The sequence below is a fragment of the Anarrhichthys ocellatus genome, unplaced genomic scaffold, assembly GCF_004355925.1.
Source record: "Anarrhichthys ocellatus isolate YVR2014 unplaced genomic scaffold, GSC_Weel_1.0 scaffold2, whole genome shotgun sequence".
NCBI lineage: Eukaryota > Metazoa > Chordata > Actinopteri > Perciformes > Anarhichadidae > Anarrhichthys > Anarrhichthys ocellatus.
In genome coordinates, this window is record NW_022280032.1 from 2,483,320 (window position 1) to 2,507,950 (window position 24,631).

Genomic DNA, 24,631 nt, shown 5'->3' on the forward strand with positions numbered 1-24,631 from the left:
CACACACACACACACACACACACACACACACACACACACACACACACGCACAGCAAGTAAACATGCCTGAAATGCATAGAGACTCTGAGAGTGATTTATCATGCTCCAAAAAGCTCCCATACAGAGGATATTATAGGGTCTAAACTGCCTATGTGATGTTACATAATCCTCGGTGCTGTATGCCGAGACTTTCCCCGTCCAGACGTTAATGGGACAAAGCAGCAGAAAGAGGGATGAGCAGAGATAATAGGACAGAGTTGACAAAGAGGAACGTAAAGGGAGGAAAGGACGGATAAGATGGAGTTAAGTGAAAAACGTGTGTGGAGGTCGCACTCTCTTTGCCCCGCAGAGGCTTTTTATTTAAGTCAACTTCAGCGTCTTGGTGGAGACACACATTCTCTTTTTGTGCAGCTGGGTATTTACTGATGCAGCCTAAATGTTCAGCCGCAGGGCGTAACAGCAGCACGCTGCGGTTACAAAGAGCCGGACGAGGTGTCGCACAGAAAAGAACAGGAAGCTGTTATTTCAGCCAAAGACCGGGCCTCGTGAAGTAACAGAGAGAGGAGGTGCACACAGGGTTGTTTTGTTTAACCTTAAAGTAGTTTTTGTGTGGTGCAGCATACATAGCTGCACTGTTAAGATGGAGATGGAAACCAGCCATCTGATACGAAAAGGAGCTTTTCTGATATTTACCCAAATACCATTTTTTGTCCTTTTAATGATAAGAAACTTTAACAATACATAATTTTTGACTACAAAAAGGAATCCCTTAATGTGATTTCAGTTGGACTTTTAAGGCAAATGTGTCCTCTGTTAACAGCTCTGTGTGTTTCTCTCTCAGGTACACCATCTGCCACAAAACAGAGGTGGTGAAGAACACTCTGGATCCCGTGTGGCAGGCTTTTAAAATTCCTGTCAGGGCGCTGTGTAACGGAGACTACGACAGGTACAGTAGATGAACCCACTGACCATGTTTACAGCTAGACTCAAAGACTTCTGTAGAATAAATACAAGAAAAAGAGGGAGTTTGATTTATAAATACTTGACCTATACTTGACATACAACTAGAACTAGCAGAACTTCTTTGTTTCACTATTTCTGTAGAAATGTAATGTTGCATACCAAGCATTCCACCTGTTAGATAAAGAGTACACTGCTGAAAAGATAAGAACTACAGTGTTTACTTCCTTCAGCTACTCAACATTTCCAAATGTTACACTAACAAGTGCTGACACCTTTCAGTAGGACAAACTGGCTCAGGCGACGTGGTGCTTCAATCTAGCAGTGAAAAGTTAAAGTAGTTAACTACTTAAAAAGCACACTGAGAGTAGCACCGTCCTGTGTTTGTAACAAGGTTTTAGGTTGCTAAATTTAGCTAATATAAAGCTTCCTCAACAGAAATCTGGTTTTCTGTTGATATAGAAATTTATCTTGTTTCAGCTCAACCGATTCCGCTCGGTTCCTAATTTTTACCCTGAAAGAGCACAGAGCCCATATTAACAGGGACAAACATGGATGCCTCACGTCAGCCGAAGTTTGAGTTACAGTATTTTTGACCTGTGATCTAACACCCGGCTTCATTCCTCTGATGCCATAAACACTCGCAGGTCATATTTCCCATCGATACCTTCACTAACAGCGTCATAAGACTCGTTGGTTATTTCATTCCAATACAGATTCGGAGGACTGGGCAGCCTCGGGGGTGGAGCGCTTCCTACTTCTTATTTATTTTCTATCTTTTCAAAATTCTTTTTTTATTTGCCGGAGCTACACCAGGGTATACTGATAAATTACCTCTCTGCGTTATGTAGGCTTGTCCACTTTCTGCCCCCCAAGCCTTCCACGGACCAGCTACCATCTTTTTAAGCAGAAAGGCTGTAAATCAGTAGTGCTAATTAGTTTTTTAATGGGATTCTCCTCCCCTTCCCCTCATCCCTCTTCTCTTTCCCTGCAGGAGCATTAAGGTGGAGGTGTACGACTGGGACAGAGACGGAGGGTGAGCGGAACAATCTCTTTCTTTTGTCCCGTTACACTTAATGTCCGTACTGCTCTGTATGTTACGATGCTCCGTCCATCTGAACAGTGGCATCACTTTATTGCCTCCCGCTGTGGAATAAACACAACATATATTTGCAACAAGGCCCTGGAGCAGAGTATGTAGTAATTACTTTATTATTTCTTTATAATCCTACATTGCCATTCTAAGACATAACGATGTTTCGCCTGATGACAGAAAAAAAACTGCCAAAAATGCAAAAGCATATATTCAAAGTACGGAGCGGCATTTTGGATTAAAGTCTCTCTCCAATATGTTTGTCCTGATGCAGCCTCTTCAGAGCAGATACTGTAGAACAAGGTCCCTGCAGAGCTCTTCATGTGACAACACTCCCTACTGCTTTAGATACACATTAACTATTAATACTGCTTGAACGGTCTCTTGACAGACTAACTGTTTATCTTTTGAAGCAAGTGCATTCCCAGTGTTCAGGAGCACAGTTCGCCTCGTCTTTGAGCTAATTTCACAGTTTTTCTGACACTTCAAGGGCGTTTTTTAAACATATTTCTGGCCCCTGATTACAACCGTGCTGATTATCTCCATGAAATTAGGAAATTGGTTGCTGCACACCTCCGGTATCCAAGGAGCTTGTTCGTGATATGGATTCCTCCTGTGCGTTGATATTGTGAACACACATTCGATGAATCAATACACAGAGAACTGAATCAAATCTGAATCTCCAGCAAACATTTTTACTGTTATTATGGGTTCTTTGATTCTTGTTATTATGGGCTTTTATTTTTATTCTCTACAGTGCTTCTCATTATAATACAGAACATGTTGTTTTTTCAGTTGGGATGAAATTTGACTGTATGTGTGTTTCTTTTCTTTTTCTTATTTACAGCCATGACTTTATTGGCGACTTCAGCACCAGCTACAGAGAAATGTCCAGAAGCCAGTCACAGTTCCACATCTATGAGGTGATGCTCTTCACACATACACACACACTTGTACTTCCATACTAGTGAGGATTTATTATCCTCTAGTCCTTTCCCTTACCTCATACAAAGCATAACCATAAAACCAAGTCTTAACCCTCAGCCAGCCCTTTGACTAAGTGAGGACCAGGGACATGGAGTAGTTAGCCAGTGAGGAAAAGTAGTTAACTCGGGGGATCGGCACTGTGCTCTGCACTCATTACAACGATTACATTGTTACACTGCCATTGTTAGCACTGTTAGCTGCTAGCCACCAGCTCAGCCGTAGCCATGTTAATATATGATCATTTATTATTATCTTGGTCTGGAAGATTAAAAAACATACATTAAACTCTCCTCAATGTTAAGTTACAGCACAAGAGGCTTGCCGCTGTAGTCGGTGTTACACAGTGTTTGGGCTTTATATTTTTAATAGAAATAAAACCCAGTTTTTTCATTTTTTGCGTATCAGCGCCCGCGATATGCAAAAAAACTTTTAAGTCGGAGGAGAGACGCCACAATTACACAGTGAAAGTTGCTCCGTGCAGCAGCAGAGTAGCAGGAGTCAGACTTCACCTCATGTTGCAGGCGGTGGACAGGCGCTCTTGTAAATCGTCGGGTGTACAGGTTATCTGTAACACTGGTTTGTTAACCCGGTGGGGAAAATGTCCTCAGCGTGGGTTCCCTCCAGCACAAGTACTACCATACGGCACCAGGCTGAGCTCACAAAGGTCAGCTCAGCTTGTGTTCAAAGTTTTGAGCGTTTGTCGTAGTGCTGCCCACACATACTGCACATGAGCACAGGACCAAGGTCAGAAAAATACCCCAAAGACATACAACGTAACGGAGGAGCCGTCAGGAAAGAAATTGATTTTGTTTTCCACTATAATGTGAACATAAATTCTCCTCTTGCCTTGTGTCTCTCGAGGCGGATGTGGACAGCATATATCTTGACTAAAACTGGACAAATGCATGCATGGACTCATACTTTGCTTATTGAAATCAACCATGTCACATTACCTTGACCTGGTTATTCAAAATTGACTGATTCAACATTAATTTAGTGCTTGAGCACGGCCAACTTATTCCAGATCCTTCCTCAAGATGAGCTAGTGCTCTGTCCCCCCTACCTCATACTTAATCTGCAGTTTTGATATTGATTCTGAAGGCAAGGCAAGTTTATTTGTAAAGCACATTTCAACAACACGGTAATTCAAAGTGCTTCACATAAAACCATTAAAAGCATCAAAACATAAGGCAAAAGAAAAGGAGATTTAAAAACAATTAAGGACATTCATTGAAACATTAAAAAGCAGTGTAATAAATAATAATAAATAAAATACAGTAGTAAAATGCAGAAATGCAGGCTTGCTTGTTCAACCTGCCGTTCCGGTCTATATTTCCAGTCGGTACACACTGACATGGAGTAACACATCAGCAGTTCTACATCGACTTGTGTGATTATTCACAGGATGCTGTGTCCTTGAGTTGAATAGACGCCACCAGCGGTTCCTCAAAAGACCGTCTTCTGTGTCTTCTTCTAAAGCTCAGTGCGGTTCACTGACCCGGTCCAATTAACTTCCACACCAGCTGCATGTGAGCAAACCATTACTCACTGAAGGTCAAGATTCAGTGAGAGGTGCTTATGAAGCACAACCTGAATCACTTAGCGCAGAGGAGCAGGAGGAGCCGGGCCTTCTGCCTCCACACGTGTGACGCAACATGTGATATCAACATCGTCACACTCGTGTCACCTTTCAATTCGGCTGGATTTTATCCAGACTCCTTCCACCTCTTCTTGACTCTTAAACGTTCATTTCGTTTTAATCTCCATGAAGTGTTTTTTTTTCCGTCTGTCGACCTTTTCACACGTCTGAGGTGCAGACAGTCGGAGGAGAAAGGAGAGTCCTGAGACATCGCCCAGCTAATTTTGCTCTGGTAGCTTCAAATTTAGGCAAAGTGCAAGAAGCCTCAGTGGAGCACTCATGTCGAGTGAGAAAAGAGTGCAATAGCTTGAAATAGAACAAACAATTTGGGCTGCACAATTAATCATATTTTAATTGTGATCACGATTTTTGGCTTCCAAAAGTAACAGCCAACCACCAGCCGGCTATTGAGATGTTTTGGTTTTACTTTTGAGGAGTTATCACGTCGTTCCACCGTAGACTTTATGTAAGAAGCGGACTGCCGTTTTGAAGCCTCGAGTTCAGCTTTTTGTCCGTCGCCATCTTGTTTCTTTTGCAACCAGAAGTGAGACGAGAGGGTGGAGCTAAGTACAACCGAAGGAAACATTTTTAGGCGACCAAAAAGGTTACAACTACCTTTTAAATGAACTGAAAACAAACCGTGAAAGGGTTAAAGTTGTAGGACGAAAAGACAGGCAGGCCCAAATCGTGCCGCCCTAAAAACAATATCCCTGTGACCCTGACTCACAGTATAAAGAATAAAATGATCCATAGAGACGAGTAGGGACGCTCCCTTCTCTTTCACAGAGATGTTCAAAGCTTCTGATACATTTATTCTGACTTCTTTTGGAAGCAGTGGCTAGTGAACTCAAACAATGTGAACACGGAAATTAAACAAAGTTGTATAAAAGCTTCTGTTTTCTCCACAGGTTCTCAATCCAAAGAAAAAAGGAAAGAAGAAGAAAAAGTACCAAAACTCAGGATCGGTGAGTCGACAGCTTTCATTGATGTGTTTCACTTTATACCCATGCTCCAGATTACCATTAATAGTTCATGATGATTCATTTGTAGATTTAACCTATGTGGGTTCAGGTTTTAACTGAAATACCTGTCACAGCAGCTATTTGGCTTTATTTACACGTTTATGCCTCATTGTCTTTCATCCTAACAACGCAACACTGAGAAATTTAAATTTTAAGCAAGATCAGGTTTGGTCCGCATGACCGCATGTTGAACCTATCTTTACCAGCACAAAATGTCAAAAATGATGCCCATTACATGGTGCTACATGAACAGACACTGTTCACAGTGAACACATGATTATTGTCTGTTTCCTGACTGGCAGGTCACCCTCCTGTCCTGCCTCGTGGACACTGAGCTCTCCTTCCTGGACTACATCCGAGGCGGGTGAGTTCACAATAAATGAGGAGATGACGCACCAGCATCACTCTCATCATTAAACCCAGAGACACTTTCAATGTTGAGTAGACTTCACTCTGCACACCGAGAGGATTACCGCACCGCATTCTTTTTTTTTTTTTATCACAGCTCCAATATTAGGAGTGACAGCTGCCGATAACCCGCTGCTTAATTGCTCGCTGCTGTGTGCTTTGAAACATGCTGTGGTATAATCTAGCATGATTGATGGTTCCCCGTTACCCCTCATGTGATTTGTTTTCTCTTGTAGGACTCAGATTAACTTCACAGTGGCAATTGATTTCACGGCATCAAATGGTAAGTGTTTGAAAGCTTTTGCCGTTATCAATGAAGTCCCGTAAGTGTACTTTGGTGGTTAATACTCCAATCTTTATTTGATGTGAACTCTTTAGTGATTCCTTATCAGTCAGTTTTAATTGGCTTATTCTAATGACCAAAAAAAAAAAGGCAAAACAGTTGAAAAGTTGGAAAGTTATGTGAACATTATCTATTACTTGCAACTTCTGAAGAGCTCATTTTGAAGTTTTCTTTAAACACAACTCGTACAATTTGCTCCTCGGTGTAGAGGGAAACTCATTACTCCCACATCTTTCAAATTACATTTCCAATTGTGTGTTCATGAAGCCCCTCAGTTAGACTGCTGTACATTTGTCATTGACAACAATTTAATGACAAACAAACACAACGAGCAATCCAGCGCAGGAGACTTTGTCACTGATGAGTGATGTTCTCATTTTCGTGAGACATAATGTACTAAGTTAATATATGTAATACAATTTTGGACACATTATTATGTCACAGGAGGAATGGGTGGCTTTCTTTACTGCCATCAAATCAGTTTTCCACATCCTTGAGAATGGCTGAAATAACTGATATTATGCGTATAATTACATTATTTCTGTTTTTTGTTGGCAATATGCAGAATTGTTTTCAAAACGACTAATACGTTGTGTCAGAATATGACAGATTCTTTCTTTCTTTTATAATATTGCATCCAACAAGCTCGTACACATTCATTCATATTCGTATTAAAAGACAAGGCCTCATCATTATAGAATAAGAATATCAAACAAAAAAAAACACAATGAATTTATATCCTATAACAAATATTATCTTTGTAACCTAAACATGATAAATCTTATTCCTCAGTGCTATTGAGCTCCATTGTTGTTCAGAAAACTATTTAGACCACATTTAGTAGCCACACCATTGAACATGTTCCTTCATTATGATGAACACGGGAGCTCTTGTGGAACCAAATGTCATTGTTTTACTTTTCGAATGAAGCCTCGGATGTCTGTCATCATATGACATCATCATCGCCCTAAAAACGAGGATTATTGTGGTCGTATGAATGTAGTTTATGGTGTTTTTGAAAGGCTTAACGCCAACAAATATGGATTGAAGCAGAATAATTCGTTAGATAAAAACATTTATTCGGTCTTCAGAAAGAACTGAAGACCGAATGGAAGAATGGGTTCAGACACCTTATCCTTTAATGTCATTATTGTGGTTACAGTTATTGGATTTACTCTCATGTATTTATCTTTATTTGTTGTTATTTCCCAAAAAAATGAGACAAGACAGACTTTTGTTTTGACCATTTTTGCCATTCCTTGTTTGTAGTTTGGATTTGAAGATTCTTCTTCTTGCTAATGGAGAAGAAAGAGTTCTTGATCCTGCATCATTTCAGTATCACAGTAATATCACGTTGACTGATTTCATTCACTTCTGACGGTGGGATAGAAGTTCTTGGGTGGTCAGCAGGTCACTGTTGCTCATCATCTTATTTGTGTAGTCGCTAAACTGCAGCAGCGGTTTCATGTAACTCAGCTATGCAGAATAAATTGTGGTTCCTCTTCTTCACACTACCCGCTGTGGTTTGAGGCAACCATTCGGGATCATTTTCAGCCTCCAGTGCAGCTGTGCCTTGGAGAAATGTTTGTGTAACTATCACTAAACTCTGCATTTGAACCCCCTTCCACCCACTCCCTTATTTATTTTTTTATTTTAATATGAGTCACGGCCCAGGGGGCAGCAGGCATAATTACAGTTTGATGCTGATGTGTGTGTTATTGTGTTGAACCATTCGGGTCCCAGGCAACCCGTCCCAGCCCACCTCGCTCCACTACATGAGCCCATACCACCTCAACGACTACGCCATGGCGCTGCGGGCCGTCGGAGAGATCATCCAGGACTACGACAGCGACAAGATGTTTCCTGCACTCGGCTTCGGCGCCAAGCTTCCCCCAGATGGGCGGGTCTCGCACGAGTTTGCCCTGGTGAGGAAACAACCTTCTCCCATCATTTCCATCATCCGAGTATACTGTAGGTTCACACCTTGTGAATGGATAATTGAAAACTTTGACTTGCCGTGTTTACTAAAAGAAAAGTCAAAGGATTATCGAAGTTATTTGGATTTATTTTGTCAGAAAAATTAATTTCTGTACGAAATTTCATGGCAATCAATTCAATAGTATTTCTTTGTGACATAAAGCCATAGGGCTCATGTGAAATGTGTGGTGCCAATTTCAAACATTAAGATTAGGACTTGTAGTATATAAACACGCTTGTCCGTCTCAGTGAGAGCTTTTGCAACTTGCGCATGTACTAGAACTAGAACAATGTGGAAAAAAAACTCTAAAAGTACACAGAAAACACAGAGCATGCAACCAGGCACTATTATACACACATGTCCGATTACAGGCGACAGTTTATTGGCAGGTGTGAATGCTTCTGTTCAACACATTGCCAAAATTCAGCCAACCAGCCTGCGCACACTGCGGTGATGGAAGCCAGATGAGCGGGTTCGTTTTGGCTGTAAATACACCAAATCTATCTATTATGTAAAAAATGTCAGTTTAAGCCTTACCGAAGTGACAGAGACAGTTTAATTTTCTTTATGGAAATTATAGCACGGTATGACAATCTTTTGATTATTCTAACATATGGAAATCATGCGCACAGTATGTATTAGGGATCTGGATTAGCTGTGTTCTCTGTTCAGCCACTCTCAATATTAAACCATGCATCGTTTTATCCGTCCGTCCATCCATCCATCCATCCATCCGTCTGTCTACATCACTCTGCCAATGTCAAGCACTTCGGGGCTCTAGACGTCCTGACCACTCCTCAGCCACCCAATCCTCTCTCTGGTCTACTGTCACTTCCAGATGTTTGCTCCAGAGGCGTTTACAGCCATTACAGCTGCTCAGCGTTGGGTAACAGCCTCCCCGATGGCGCCAAACATCGAAAACCAGGCGCATATGCATTAATCTAACCATTAAGGATTTAACTCAGTCAACTCTTAAAGAGGACGGCTGCAGCTGTGCAGCCGCAGTGGGAGAAAGCCACCACTGACTGCGACGGGATTATGCAAGCTCCATTTACAAAACAAAGGATTCTCAAGTGCGCTGTTCGTGCTCATGGGCAACCAAGCAGAGTGAGAGTCAAGATGGTTTCATACTGAGATCATTAAAAAAAAAAAAGCACAAAACATATGGGTAGCTTAAATAATGTATTGTTTGCTTCTTTGAGAGTTTCTTTTTGATATTTTAAACCCAGTCAGCCAGACATCAATTTTAATACTGAGGCTGCAGAGGGACAAGAACACTGCAACAACTTTGGTTCAACATCTTCAAGGGTAACATGTTTCTGTGTCTAATTGACTAATGCAGATCATTTTTATTTAATTGGTCCAGTATTGAGGGAGAGCGCTGGTGTGCAGATGGCAGCAGCCAAACGGTCTGCAATGTAATCGCCAAAGTACGTCCACTAAAAGTGCTCGTCTTTGCCACCGACAGGCTCAGAGTGTCTGGCAACATTGTAGAAGGGACCCTACAGAGAAAGAACACATCATTTTTCTTAACTTTTCCGCTCGTTTTTTTATTGTGTTGCCGAGACGGTAGAAACTGGAGTGAGAGTTCGAGAGAGAGATTTTAGAAAGAGACTTCTCCGAGCAAACACGCAGACCGGATCAAATGAAAAGGGGAAAGAAAACCTTTTTATTTCTCTTTAAGGTCCTTTCCATAATGTTGTCAGACACTTGAAATAACAATCTGAGCCTGTCAGTTGCACAAACAAACACTTTTCGTGGACGTACATTGATGTCGAGGAGTTGCTCCGAGCGATTACATCACAATATGTTTCGCGGCTGAACTCTGCAGTGCTCTCGCTAAATACTGGACCAATGTTAAAAGTTATGGTCCATGAAACATGTTAAACATGGATAATATGGTCCAGGTTGAAAAATACCAAAGTGACCATTTAAAACAAGGATTGAAGCCAGTGGATGAGCTTCTGTGAGACAAACTAAGACAAATCAGCCCCATGTTTTGTCCTCTTGTAACCTCTGTTAAAACACTAATTGTATCCCACCACGATGCCTGTTACCGAAAAGGCCTCTGCTGGTATCCGTTCCTCAATCAGCGTTAAAACTGTGAAATGTCTCGCCTCAGGATATTCTCTACCAAAACACTGTAAAAGGAGAATTAAACTCCCGACATTTCCCCACAGTAATGTGTTAGATGTGAGATTGGATTTAACGTCCTCAAGGGCCCGCGACCCTCTAGTGCCTCATATACCAGGTAAGATGTTTTGATAGTGTTGGAATATTATTGATATTTTGGCCCTCGGGTGGCCAATTTTGATGTCTCTGAGTATGCATGTAATCCTGTTATGCTGCAATTTGCAGCAAAGCCATGCCTGTTTTGAAAAAAAAAATGTAATTCCATATCAGCCTTTTTCCCCATGAAGGGATATAAAATATACAAATACTTTTTGTTCCCCTCCTCCTTCAGCGTGATGGTGTTGTTATTATTCCTTTCAGCCACACTGTCTCTGAATATCAAAACAAAGTATGTTCAATTTCATGTTAACTTTGATGCATAGCGTTAAAATGCGCGTACAGTCGGTCCCACAGAGACGGGATGTAAGCGAGTTATTCTAATTGCCCTTGAATATATTTGACACATTTTTCAACACATTAGCTGGCTGACATTAAATCAATGACGGTTACTCGCTGTATGTAAACTAACTGTTAGCCGGTGGCGTGTAGAGAACACCTAAAGCAGGAGAACAGCATCATCCTGAAGAAGAAAAACAAATGAGTAACCTTTGTACATTTTTGCTATTTTAGAGTTCCAGAAATGACATTAAAGTGCAATCAAACTCATAGACAACCTCATACCTCATGCCTCGATACATAAGAAAAAAGTACAAAGTGAGATTAATAAAGACCAAAAGCTCTCCTGACTCGGCACAATTGTGTTGCAGCAGCTGCAAAAAGACATTTTATGGAAATATTATCCCTGATTCAACAGAGTTTCTACTGACACAGGGATTAATAGACAAAGCTGACACATCCGCCATGAATATACATACCTTAAAATAGCCGTCGTGAATTTATGTCACATCATGGGGTACGAAGAACGTCCAAGGACACTTTGCATATGAAATATCTTAATTTTTAAATTATACGAAAAACAGAATGATTAGTGGCATTTGTAATCTCCATTGTCTTAAATTGATGTGTTTTATTACAGTACTGGTAGAAGGAAGGTGAATCCACACATCAAAAGCAGCACGGTGTCGTCCCGCTAGTTTAGTCACGCATGAGCCGCCATGAGGACAAAGTCATAAAGAGTTATGGCTCCTCTCAGCTATCTTGTCAAAGTCGGAGTTTACCACAAAATAACTCAAAAAATCGGGACAGCCCAAGGTCTCCTGCATTCATCTGCAGTTCAGTTATCCTCTACTGCACTCATTTACAGTCTTTGTTTTGTCTTTCTGGTTTTGTGCAGAACGGCAATCCACAGAACCCGTACTGCAGCGGTATCGAGGGGGTGATGGAGGCCTATTACCAGAGTCTGAAATCTGTGCGTCTCTACGGACCCACCCACTTCTCCCCCGTTATTAACCACGTGGCCAGGTAGGTCCACTATAATCACAGCCATCCACCAGGAACATGGGAGTACAATGCCACCGCTTCATTTACAGTTCTACCGAGGAAATCCACGTAAGATCAAATCGTCTATGGTGGAATCTCAGTCGTGTGTGTGTGTGTGTGTGTGTGTGTGGTGTGTGTGGGGGGGGGGCTGCTGGACAGCCATCCGTGACACAAAGGGAGTGGGATTAAAATAAATGTGCTAATAACTCTGTCTCTTCAAGAGGAATCACTACACACTGCGGTTTAAAGAGGCCATCTGAATCCTGCCTAGCAACAAAGCACAATAAGACCAGCTCGCTAACAGCGTGGAGAGAGAGTAGAAATAGTGACTATCATTATTATTATGTTCATTTCATTTTCTTTCCTATGTTAATGTTTATAGAGGCAGCATGTGAGTTAGAACAATGAGATAAATAGACACTAATAACAGCTGTAAAGCAATATGTTTATTAAAGGAATAGTACGTATCTCTATAGATATTCCTATATTGTTGTATTCTGTGTATCCCATCATCTCAAGTTAAATACACCATACAGCGTTTTAAATAAAGGAACTGAGCCCAGAGTTCTGACCAAACTCTCCACGGGGATTTGAGCGATCCAATCACCACACAACACGTTCACTGTTTTTCAGTGGTGGTTTGGACATGACAGTGTTTTAGAGGGTGAGCAGTCTGCAGGATGATTGATCTGCTGCCTTAAGTTGCAGGACCAGGCACCAAGGAAACCAGAAAATAAAATACCCAGTAGAAGAGACGGTGCTGTGAGTAACAGTAAATGTCTCACCTCCCACCGCTTCACAAATAAACAGTTAATGAATCCTCGTAGGCACAAGTAGAAACCAGAGCTTCACTATTAAAAAAGTCCATTAGCAAGAGACACGTGGGCCTTAGATTGCAGTTACATTTTTATTGGAGCAACGAATAAAAATAAGCCGCTCTTCCACTGTTTTAAATATTTAAAACAAATAATAGACACTTCTGGTAGATACTACCTTCAACTTTTAGAAGCACTTTCTCCGTTTACACTGATAAGCCCTGATAAAGAGTGACGTGTTGAGAATTTTCCGGCCTCCATCTGACGTTCACTATCACAGGATCTCGTGTCATGATCCTCGAGACTGACTGTAACAAGCGCTTTTCCCACTTTCATCTCTGGCTTTTTCAAATCCCATCTCTCTCGCTCTCCTTCTCCGTCCGCCCACTCGACCTGAGAATAGCTGCATTGTTCAGCGCTCACTTCTCTGGAGCGTTTGACTAAAAGCCAGGAAGACATCACTAAAAGAAAAAAAGTGACACCAAGTCACGTCAGATTCCTATTTGTCTGATTGTGTTATTTAACATGCACTCTCAAAACATTGTCCTGTGACGTCCCTTCAAACATTCAACTCTGGTTTATATGTAACATAAAACTGCTATAAGTGTTAGTTCAGAGCTGAAAAATAGACCAAAGAATCATGATTCACTCGTTAATACATCCCGTTTAAATAAAGGTTATAAAAACAGCTCTTGATTATTTAACATCAAAAGACACACACACACACATGGCTATGTACTTAATGCTTTAAATACCAAAAATCTTAATTATCACAAATTTGACATGTTACATGACACAGCACCGATACTGTGATTTATTAAAGAGTATTAAGGTCAGGCATGAGGACAAAAATTAAATAGAAATTTATTTTTAATTTTGAGAATGAAGTCGAAATTTCAGTATAGTTCGACAGTTGTTCGACTTCATTCTCGAACAGTATTTCGATTTCTTTCTCAACATTTTTACTTTCTACCTGAACAGGTTTTTTAACTCGACTTAATCAAGAAATTAAATAAAACTTCCTCCTCTGAATTACTTTCTCTTAAGTTTGGCACTAAAACTGAAAGTTTGACTGTATTCTTGACATTTAGACTTTAATCTCAAAATCATTTTTCCAATACTCTACGCAGTAATTGGACCATTTTGTCCCCAATGTTTTAGTGATCTCTGAGGGGTAATATCCTCACACGGGACACTCTCTAATATCTAAACTGCAGCAGCAATGACGGTGGTTTGAGACGGGCGTAAACTCCAGCGAGTTCATTTCGTACCTCCATAAAGTTGGCGGACTTGAGTGACACAGACAGAAATAAAGAATGATGTCCTCACTTGTACTCCAGAGTTTGTGTCAAACACTGGATCCTACACTTCCCATAATGCAACCCTTTTTTTCCCATATACCCTCCTTGCGTGTCTGTAAACTCTGTGCCTGCAGTTATTAACTCAGGCTTTCTGTTCCTCCTGGGACAACATCTTCAGAGTCTTCTCAGACTTAAAAAAAAAGCTCCTCCAGAGACACAGAAGACATTATACTAAGTTTCAAAGGTTGAGTTGTACTCGGTGCCAACAGTTAATTGGTCGTGATGTGTTGAATCAACGGAGTGCCCTTTCCTAAATGAATAAAGAGGACGATGTTAGCAGAAAAGAGAAGTCTATATCCCCTTTAATTTGAATATAATGCTAAAAGAAGAGCCTCTGCTCTCTAATTGTGCCTATTTGACCGTTGACACCCAGCCTCCCCCCCCCTCTCTCTTCATGCCAGGTATGCGTCAGCAGTGACGGACGGCTCACAGTACTTCATCCTGCTCATCATCTCTGATGGCGTGATCACGGACATGGCGCAGACGAAGGAGTCCATAGTCAATGTACAGTACCAGATTTAGACTCAATCTATGTACTGTATGTTTGTATTGTCCAAGCTCTTATTGGTAAGAATTTGAGTTGCAAAGGCATTTTTTATTATTTATTTTTTTGACATGGTTTTAACGAATGCATATCAAGGCTTCACGTGCAGCAGCAGTCCGTGTACCGTGTGCTCACATCTCCTCCGTTAATTCACTGTAAAGCGTGTGAGGAGCCCCAGAGGTCCAGTTGTGATTAAGCCTCTAATGAAGTCTAAAACACCAATGCACATACCGTATGAGAGGGAGGAAATGAAAAGCTGTCCTTCACTTTTTAGTGCCTCCCTCTCTCCCTTTCGCTCATCTTCACTAATAAGGGGAGTGAGGGGTCGAAACCGGTCACCCCCCGCTACGTTCAGCTCTAATAACTATGCTTTCTAATTAGAGTGATCAGACGTGATGTGTAACGATTTTTTTCATATATTTGGAGCCTCAGTGCTCTCGTGGCCCTTCATCACACAGCCCTCCCCCACGCCTCCATGTGATGTAATGTTATTGTAAAGTAAGATTCAGGAGTAATTATTTACTGGCCGACAGAGGATCCATGCCCCCTTCATATCTCAAGCAATTTGGGGGGTGTTCATCTAATAACCAAGGGAAGTTATGAAACACTAAAACATTCATTCATCACTTGAACTGTACTCTGTCGTCCCACTCGGCTAGGATTTAATAAACATTATTGCGGCGCCGGGCGGATGTTCGGCTGCAGCTCAGGGGCAGAGGAAGATGTAAATGGGAGTCATTTCTGAAGCCGTGAAGCTTTGGGAGATTTAGACAAAGTTGTAGATGCATGAAATGAGAAAAAACTCCGTCCGGATGAGAGGCTTTATGAAACCGGCTTCAGAGGCCAGATGGATTTGGACTGTCTTAACAATGGTGTTGAATTCTGCCATTGAGCTTCCTTTATTTATGGGCCTGTTAGCTTACAGTCAGTAATTGGCAGGGGCATTTCACCGACAGCCTGCGGCGTTTCAGATAGCGAGTGGTGAAAACAAAGAACGCGGCTTCCTTCCCTCCCGCCTTTGATGAGCCATTTTTGTGTCTCCTTCCACCCGTAACAGGCTGCGTCTCTGCCCATGTCAATTATAATAGTCGGGGTCGGACCAGCGGAATTTGACGGTAAGCAGAGTGATCACGTGCATGTGTGTGTGTGTGTGTGTGCATGTGTGTGCGTGTGTGTGTGTGCTCTACATGCATGTGTGTTTATTTGCATGCAGTAATCCTTTGACTTCATTCTACTTCCTATCTCGCCTCCCACATGGCTCAGCCCTTCCTTGTGCGGCTCTTCTTTTCTTCTCTCCTCTCGTTCTCCTTCCCCTTAATTTCCTTCCTCCTCTTCTTCTTCTTCCTTCCTCCTCCTTCTCTGACCCTGAGGTTAAGTGGAAGTCTTTTTTTCATCTGACGACGGCCATGTTTCTCTCACCTCGCTCCTGTTTTTGTCGTGTTTACAATTCACGGAGCAGTACCTCTGTATAAAAAAAACAAAAACTTTTGACTCCTGTCACGCTTATGAAGTCAGTGTGCATGACGTTCCCCGTGGTGCACATGGTTGGCTCTTGCTTACACATATTCTAGCATGTTCCATCCTCTTTGTGCACAGCCCTGTGTACTCATGCCACGTTTGGCATTACCAACACTCCGAGGAAATGTAACCCAGTGGCATGGTAATGGCTCCGGCGGATTAAAACACACTAAAGTGCGTGTCGTGTTTGCTCGGCGTGGATCGAGTCGTCCCCCCCCCCCCTCGACAGGGCGTGACCGGTGTGCTTTCCCTCCCCAGAAATGATCGAGCTGGACGGGGACGAGGAGAGGATCTCATCCCAAGGACGATACGCCGAGAGGGACATCGTTCAGGTACGGAGTGTTTTCACAGAGAAGACACACGGCCGAGAGGCTGTGAGGCTGTGAGCTCAGCAGAAAGTCTTCAGAGAAATGTGGGATTTATGATTAATGGGAAAAAGGTCAACGTGCTTGACCCTCTGCTGTGCTCTTGTTCTCAGTCGGTCATGTTTCTATATTCCTCCCGCTGTCTCGCTCCGCTGAACCACATCCAACCTTCTCCTCTGTGTCCTTTTCACTCACTTTTCTGAAATTCTATCCAACTATATCCTCTCCTCCTCTGACTCTTTGTCTCCTCTCCTCTCTCTGTTTCCTCTACTCTCCTCTTTTCCTCATTTCCTATCCTGTCCCCACATATCCTTGTTGCTTCTCCTCTCCTCACCTTTCCTTGTTTCCTCTTCTCTCCTCTCCTCGCCTTGTCTCCTCCTGGTTTCTTCTCCTCTTCTTATCTTGTTTCCTCTCCTTTAATTATCTCTGCTCTGGTTTCCTCTCCTCTCCACTTCCTGTTTCCTCTCCTCTGCTTGTTTCCTCTCCTCTCCTCACCTTGTGTCCTATTGTCTCCTTATCTCCTCTCCTTGTTTCCTCTCCTCACCTTGTTTCTTGTTCTCTCCTCATCTTTTTTCCTCTCCTCACTCTGTTTTCTCTCCTTTCCTTGTTTGCTCTTCTTTTTTCCTCTCTCTACCTCACCTTATGCTTCTTGTCTCCTTTTGTCCTCTCCTTGTTTCCTCTCCTCTCATGGTTTCATCTCCTCCTCTTTTTCCCTCTCCTCTCCTCACTCTGTTTTTCTCTCCTTCCCTTATCTCCTCTCATGGTTTCATCTCCTCTCCTCATCTCCTCCTCTTTTTCCCTCTCCTCTCCTCACTCTGTTTTCTCTCCTTCCCTTATCTCCTCTCATGGTTTTCCTCTCCTCACCTCGTTTCCTTTCCTCTCCTCTCCACAGTTCGTTCCTTTCAGAGACTACATTGACCGACGGGGGAACCACATCCTCAGCATGGCTCGCTTGGCTAAGGAGGTGCTCGCCGAAATCCCGGACCAGTTCCTGTCCTACATGAGGACCCGAGGGATCAAACCCGGCCCCTTGCCTCCTCCTTACACCCCCTGTCCTCCACCGGCTCTCCACCCGCTCCTCTGCAGACGGGTAAGCCGAATCTAAAGGCGGAGGCCTCGCTTTTGACGCCGGGCCGGCCGACACTGCTGGTCTACTCTCATCTCTCTGCTTCTTCTTCTTCCTACTCTTCACTGGAAGCTTTTGAGCACACGGCGGACCTCGCCCGCTCTCTCTCTCTCTGTCGGGAACATTTGACCGTGAGCCGAGGGCCATGATGTGGATAACCCAGAGTGGGTTCCACTTTTTAGAGGAAGGGACCTTTTTTCCGTAGCGGATGAAGGTTGGGGGTTTTAAAGGGTCGTGGTGGGGAAGGGTCCGAGATCTACCTCCACCAGGACGCGTGGACGGGAGAGGAAACAGACTACATGAAGCTGTCAGATTGAAACACTGATTGATCATTTGCTATTTCTATTTCCACTTCCTCTATCTTTCACAAAATCATGTCTCTCAATATTCAAATGTTTACAAAATTGAGGACTGGACTGGAGCATTTTTTTCAGGAGGAAATTTATACCAATCAATGTGAAAACCTTTCAGATTCCTATTTTTCGGCCGCAGAACCTGGAAGTTGTGACTTTGTACAAAAGCGTTTTAGGCCCTGGTGCCACATTCTTCATTACAGAGTGTGTATGTTTTAGTTTTTTTTCATAAATGGAGCATGTGCTAGTTTTAAGAGAAGCATGCACTGTTGTCCTGCACTCAGGGCTTTGTCCATCACACACAACACCCCCCCCACTCACCATCACCACCACTGCCATGTTCCATTAAGAACAAACCCGTCGCCTGATATCTTCCCACACTCCTCCTACCTTCTGCTCCGTCCACCGGTCTTGACGATGGAAGCTGTGCTCCCTGAGAAGTCGGGTCAAATCAAATGCAGCAGGTACTTGAAGCAGCCTTACTCTTTAGTCAGATAGCATTCACGGGCACCGTGTCCACCATGGGCTCTGGAAATGTGGATCTCCAAGCCCAGAAGTCAAAAACACACTTCTTACTACCGAACCTGACTGTGTGTTAAGTTACGTCTTCTTTTTATTTCCATGGAACAACATTGTTCTTCAGAAGTTTTTTTTTTACGTCTCTCTACCTCTCACTTTGTTTAGTATTGCCAAAAAAAAAAAGGTGTTTTAAATAACAACATGTCGGCGTGTCAGTCTGTAGGGTTCCCAGTTTTTTTTCTCACATCATGAAATATTTGCCGAACTGTAGGTTGAGAATTAAAGGACTTCGGTAGCTGTGAGATCAGGTGACTCACACCTTTGTGTTAGCAACACACTGTGAATATGTGCACAGGAAACAGTTAGCCGACCAACCAAAATGCAAAGCTGCTTTTATTTTAGCAGCGACCCTTATGGATCAAAGTAGGAACTTTGACTGAGTTGTTTCTGTTGTAGTTCCATGTTGTCCAACAATGTTGCAACTAAAATCTGTTATAATCCCCGACGGTTTAGTTCAGTAGCATGTCGCTAATCACCTCCTTAAAGGAACAGTCACCAGAAAACAAAACAATGTTTTCAGTATCAAACTCTCCTCCTGAAGGTCTCAGCTTAGATTCACAACACTTATAATGGATTCTTGTGTTCCTGTTTCCACAACGGCTTTCTGAGATTTCTGTTTTTGTTTTGTCGGTGCTCTTCTCACTGGTTTAGTCGGGAAGACTTAATGCCACAAACTTCCATCTACAGTACCAATCACTGTTCAGCAACGTTTATTAAATGATAAAGTGAAAACAACATGTAGTCTGATTATTAGGATAATATCGACCCAGTTCATGGCGGGGAAAAAAAGATAAAAGTTCAACACAGCTAACTATGTTATCAACAAATGGAAGCTGTTTACGTCCGTCAAGTGGAGCTACATTATGTAGTTTGGCTGCAAAACAGTATATTTGACGTTTTTTAACCTCCACTGGAATCCATTGTAAATGTCTTCTGCAAGAGAGCAGACCGCAAACGTTCCAGAGTCTACAGGTGTTGAGTGTTTGATATTCAAAACCTAGTTGTTCGGGGGAAGTTATCCTTTAAAAACGGGGGAAATACTCAAATCCAAAACAGGTCCTTGCACTGCCACTTTTAGCCAAGTTTTGGGGCGAAACTCAAACGCAACCTTGCTGCTGTTTTGCCCATTAGCGTGTACATGAAAACTTTACAGTGTGACTTTAAGAAAAGCACAAACCATTTCCTGCCAGAAAACCACAGGCCCCTTTTTAACTAAATGTGTGAAGAACAGCGATCATACATTTGACTCTCTTTACTGCAAACTTTTTCGGGCCCTATTCAGTCAAGGAATCAATGTGAGAGAAGGTTTACATCATTTTTCTAAACTTACGCCTCAAAATCATCTTATACTTCTTGGCTGATGATGCTTCATTAAGATATCTACTTATAAACTGCTTGTAAAACATTTCTCAGATATTTATACACTGTACAAATTTTTGCCTTTTTTGTGTATTGGACAATATACTGTATATGTAATGCTGCTTCTTGACTGCTGATATAAGTATTACATTTTATACTGAGGCCTGTAATCATATTTAAATCATGACTAACAGGCCTTATTCATGTTTATACATAAGTTATTCATATTTAAATCATGAACGACAGGCCTGTATTTTTTATAAGCTAATGGTTGGATAATAATGTTTAACAGTAGACCCGGTGATCAAGTACACCACGTAGCAACATTTACCTGCCAAATCTGACACATTGTTAAAGGGAAAGTTTCAGATGTTTTGAAGTGGGGCTGTACGAGGCGAACGACGCGCCCGCAGTTTAGAGAAACAGACGAGAGGACCAGCACAGGAGCAAAGAAATGTACCGCTGTGGACGGGGGAAGAAGCAACAATGTAGTTTAGCCACTTAAAAAATCTAAAATTATAACTAGATTACTTTCCATGCACGAAGACAGCCCTTTATGACGGAGAACTGAAGCCGTTATATATGCTCTCTTCAAAGACTCCATTGACAAAATCAGTCATTTTAGCTGCTGGCCCACAGCTGCCTCGATTTTATTTTCTGTGTGTTATTAACTCATTGTGTCACACAATAACACAATTAGCGTCATAGTTTTAAAAAAAATGTCCCATGTATGAAAAAAAGACCCAAAACGAACGTTGTAAGTGGATGAATTGATAACTAAAAGCAAATTATTTAACATTTGCACAGGTTTGATTCTGTCCCAAGCTTTTCGATTCATATAAAGCGGTTGATCACTGTTTTCTCTATGAGCAGTTTACACTGTATTGTTTTTATTAAAGGTGTCTAAAATACATTTTGCTGCTGCCCTCCATTCACAGCAGTGCATCGCTTTACCGCCTGTTTCTCCAAACTGGGGCCGTGACGACCGGCATCTACTGTATTTGATACGCTGACTTTGGATAAGCACCTAATACAACCCTACTTCAAACAATACGAACTATCCCTTTAAGTGTAGTGTCTCATCGTTGGCCCGAAACTCATTCTGAAAAAGCTGGTTGTTCAGTTTAACTGAATAGGGTCCCTCAGTGTGGGGACGGGTGTTCTGGTAGATTTTGTACTCTTCAGTGTTGTTGTTTGATGGCGGATTGCACAATGTAGCACTGGTCTCAGGTCTGGTATTGGACTGGAGCAGCATCAGACTGAGCCGGATCAGACCAGATCAGGCAGGAACGTTCTGTGACTCTCCTCCTGAAACACAAGGCAGGGCCTTTCATTTATATATCACGACACGATGTCAACTTCATCTCACACCCACACTCTCGTATACGCTGTACATCCAGTACATGTATTTGTATATGAAACATGCATGACACTTACATAACAAGGCCAGGGTTGAGTGAAGATTAAGGGTTTTTTTTGTGCTTGTTTTCTCAGAGAAACAGTGGTTTCACAAACGTGACATTTACAGCGTGAGTATTAACAGCTTTAAAAGCAGAGTCTCTCAACTTCTTATGTCCTGTGACCACATTTTTAGGTCCAGGATGTGACGTTGTATTCTGTTTCAAGTTCTTGGAGGCAACTCCAAACGGATTATTTTGAAACCAAAATTCTCGCCAAGACTGTGCAATCCCTTACAAGCTAAAAGTTTTTTCTTTTGATGATAGAAACTGTTCAGAACTCTAAAATCTGGATCTGGATCCAGATGTTTAAGATTGTTTGTACAAAGTGCAGCATGAAAAAACAGTTGAAACACTTGTCACGTTGCCAAATGTGACCGAAAACACAACATCCTTAACCCGAGATAACGACGATTAACGATATTGAAACCGGTTGACCGTTGGCTAATCTTCATCCTCCTTTAGGCTGTCACGCTTTTCATTTTTTCCTGCTAACCATCGATTTTGACAGCTGTCTCTAGAAGCTATCATCAGCTGTAGGTGCTAATTAGCTTTACCTGTAGCGAATTAAGCTAAAGTTATATGGTCTTGAATATGCAATGTCAGGCTGACAGCCATGATATACCATCAGAAGACTAAAGCGAACAGTTAAAAGTTAAATTTACTCAACATGAAAATAAAGAAACAGTATTTTTCTTGTATTGCGGTGTAGAGCTAGTTAACGCTAATAAGATACTAAGATAAGGAAAAGTGTAGAATCAGTTATTTGGTTCTAACACACCCGTGTTTGGCTGCTAAGCTTACGTACTTCAAACAGTATAATTTCATCAATTTAACAAGAATAACGTTTAAAATCCGTCCTCATCCTAGAGGCTAACCGATGTGTCGTTATCTCGAGGAATATTGTTGGAGTTGTTTGAGCGTGAACTTCCTCAAATGTAACCGTAACTTGTGACCCCAAAACCTAATGAAGTTAGTTGATGATAGTGATCAATTGCTACTGTCAGCTGTCAGCTGGTTAACTAGACAAGGTAACGATAGCAGAACCAATAGACAAACCATCTACACATTTCTACATTTTACACACTTTGGCTCCTGCTTTTGCTTTTGGACAATCACTGATCCGGGTAGAGGTTTAACAAACGGTCAATTGATTTTTTGATTCGAAAAAACAATTACAAAAAGATCGGCCCCATAAGGGATTGAGAAGCTCAGCCACATCATACGACCAGAGGACCGATATTATTCTCTGCTGTGCAGTATGAATATGTGACAGCATGTAGAGCTTCTCTTTCCCTCAGCACGAGGAATAGAACATACAGTTTGCACAGAAGCCCGGTGGAGTTGGGAGTCTTAACATAAACCCATAAGGGGTTTTTTTTTTTGTCACATGCGGCTGCGATGTGTGAAATCACTGTTCCTCTGCGTCAGCGTAGGAGTGACAATCAAAAGCATTTATTGTGTAGGAGACTACAAGGCGGGGAAAAACAACAACAACCCTGTGCCATAGGTGGACAAACAAGCTTTAATGAAGTCGGCTTACACCTCGCTGCCTCCCACCGCTCATCGTTGCATCCGTGTCACTCTGCCGAGGAGGCGTCGTGTCAGCATGCCGGGCCACACGAACGGCCACGTAACCTTCACGCACTCAACATGAAAGTGGTTTACTGTACCTTTACGATATTAACAAAGTGGTTTAATCGAATGCTCGTGATGAATATCCTGTTTTACTCTGTTTTTATTATTTTTTGATAGCATGCATTAAGTTTGCATGCGTAGATTTCTTTTCTAACAGAGATGCATCAGTGGGTTTCAAAAATAATTGTAATATGACATCATTACGTGTTAATTTTAGACAACTTTTTTGCCTTAAAAGTCTCACTCGTCAATTTTGAAATTGTGCAATGCCTTCAGATGTTTCTTTTGAAGACTTTTTTTTTTGGTATGCTGATGCACAGCCACTCATCAGACGTCATGTCACAGCATTGTTCTCTCAAACCCAGTGGTTGAAGTGATGTGAATAAGAGGGAGAGTGATCCGAACGGGAAAAACACAAAAACTGGGCTGTCTCGCTCTCAACAAAGACACAGAATCGTTGAGCTGAGAATAATGTTGCCCAGCTATAAACAGCCGTCTTTAAAGTTACTACCGATCTGGATTTCATCATAAACTGAAACCCCCAAATTCATGAATCCAGTTTTCATCAGCCCTCAAAAAAAGTGATTCACGGCTTCTGCATGATGCTTGTGATTACACTAATCAAAAACGATTTGTCCATCGATGAATAATATGTACTAAATATCAGTTCTTGGGGTTATTGTAAGACAGCACAGGTTTTACTGTTCTAATAGGAAATATGAAAGCCACGAAAGATTGATTTAAAATGACTATTTCTGTAAGAATTGAAGTCTTTAAATAAATATTCATATCAAACTTGTTTGTGTTGTTTTTGGTTGATCACTGGATCCTCAGAATGTCAAGACACTATAAAAAAGACCCTCAACTAAAACCCATTTTTGGCCAATAAGGATTTTTTTGGTGCCTATCTTTAACATTTTAGTGCGTTTACCGACAAAAATCCTCTTCTCAGAGATGCTCTCCGTGTTGATAGACACCTGTCCTGGATGACGATGCCAGTAAAATCGGTTCAAACAGCGCCAGCGCACTGGAATAGATGTACTTCACACCATTGCACCTTTTAAAGTGAGCATCTCAAGATCTACTGCATTATGACGGGGTGACAGGCTGTCCTATTCCAAACACTCCTCCAAACCTGGCTGAGAAATCAGCCTCCCTTTTGCCTGAATTTCGAGGAAAAAATCTAGCGTCTTCTTTTGCCGCCTCGGTAGATAAGGCTGGTTATTATTTTACACAAAAAGACCAAAATAATAAATACCAAACACAGGTCAAAGTTCCTCTCCACGCACCATTGTAACACACTACATACACAGTAATGGAGGAGGTGTGTAAAAGCTGTGTTTTTAATACTACTTTCAGGTTCTCTGAAGAACAAACTGGTGCACATCACTAGTGCATGCTTTTGATTTGATTTGAATAACAGGAAGGCACACGTAATAAACTCTGCCAGGTAAAGCATTTAATTACCTCCGGC

At 41.9% G+C, this 24,631-nt stretch overlaps 1 protein-coding gene across 1 annotated transcript in view; it reads left to right on the forward strand.

The window, feature by feature from the left end:
* LOC116390583 (copine-8-like) overlaps window positions 1–24,315 on the forward strand; it is a 65,336-nt gene extending 41,021 nt beyond the window's left edge. The window contains exons 9-20 of the mRNA XM_031860419.1: window positions 842–946; window positions 1,955–1,996; window positions 2,901–2,976; window positions 5,588–5,644; window positions 6,004–6,065; window positions 6,346–6,392; window positions 8,196–8,377; window positions 11,897–12,024; window positions 14,620–14,722; window positions 15,820–15,877; window positions 16,539–16,612; window positions 17,538–24,315. Coding sequence (XP_031716279.1) covers window positions 842–946; window positions 1,955–1,996; window positions 2,901–2,976; window positions 5,588–5,644; window positions 6,004–6,065; window positions 6,346–6,392; window positions 8,196–8,377; window positions 11,897–12,024; window positions 14,620–14,722; window positions 15,820–15,877; window positions 16,539–16,612; window positions 17,538–17,750 — 1,147 coding nt within the window. The 3' untranslated portion in view covers window positions 17,751–24,315. The remainder of the gene's footprint in view (window positions 1–841; window positions 947–1,954; window positions 1,997–2,900; window positions 2,977–5,587; window positions 5,645–6,003; window positions 6,066–6,345; window positions 6,393–8,195; window positions 8,378–11,896; window positions 12,025–14,619; window positions 14,723–15,819; window positions 15,878–16,538; window positions 16,613–17,537) is intronic.
* The last annotated feature ends 316 nt before the right edge of the window (window positions 24,316–24,631 follow it).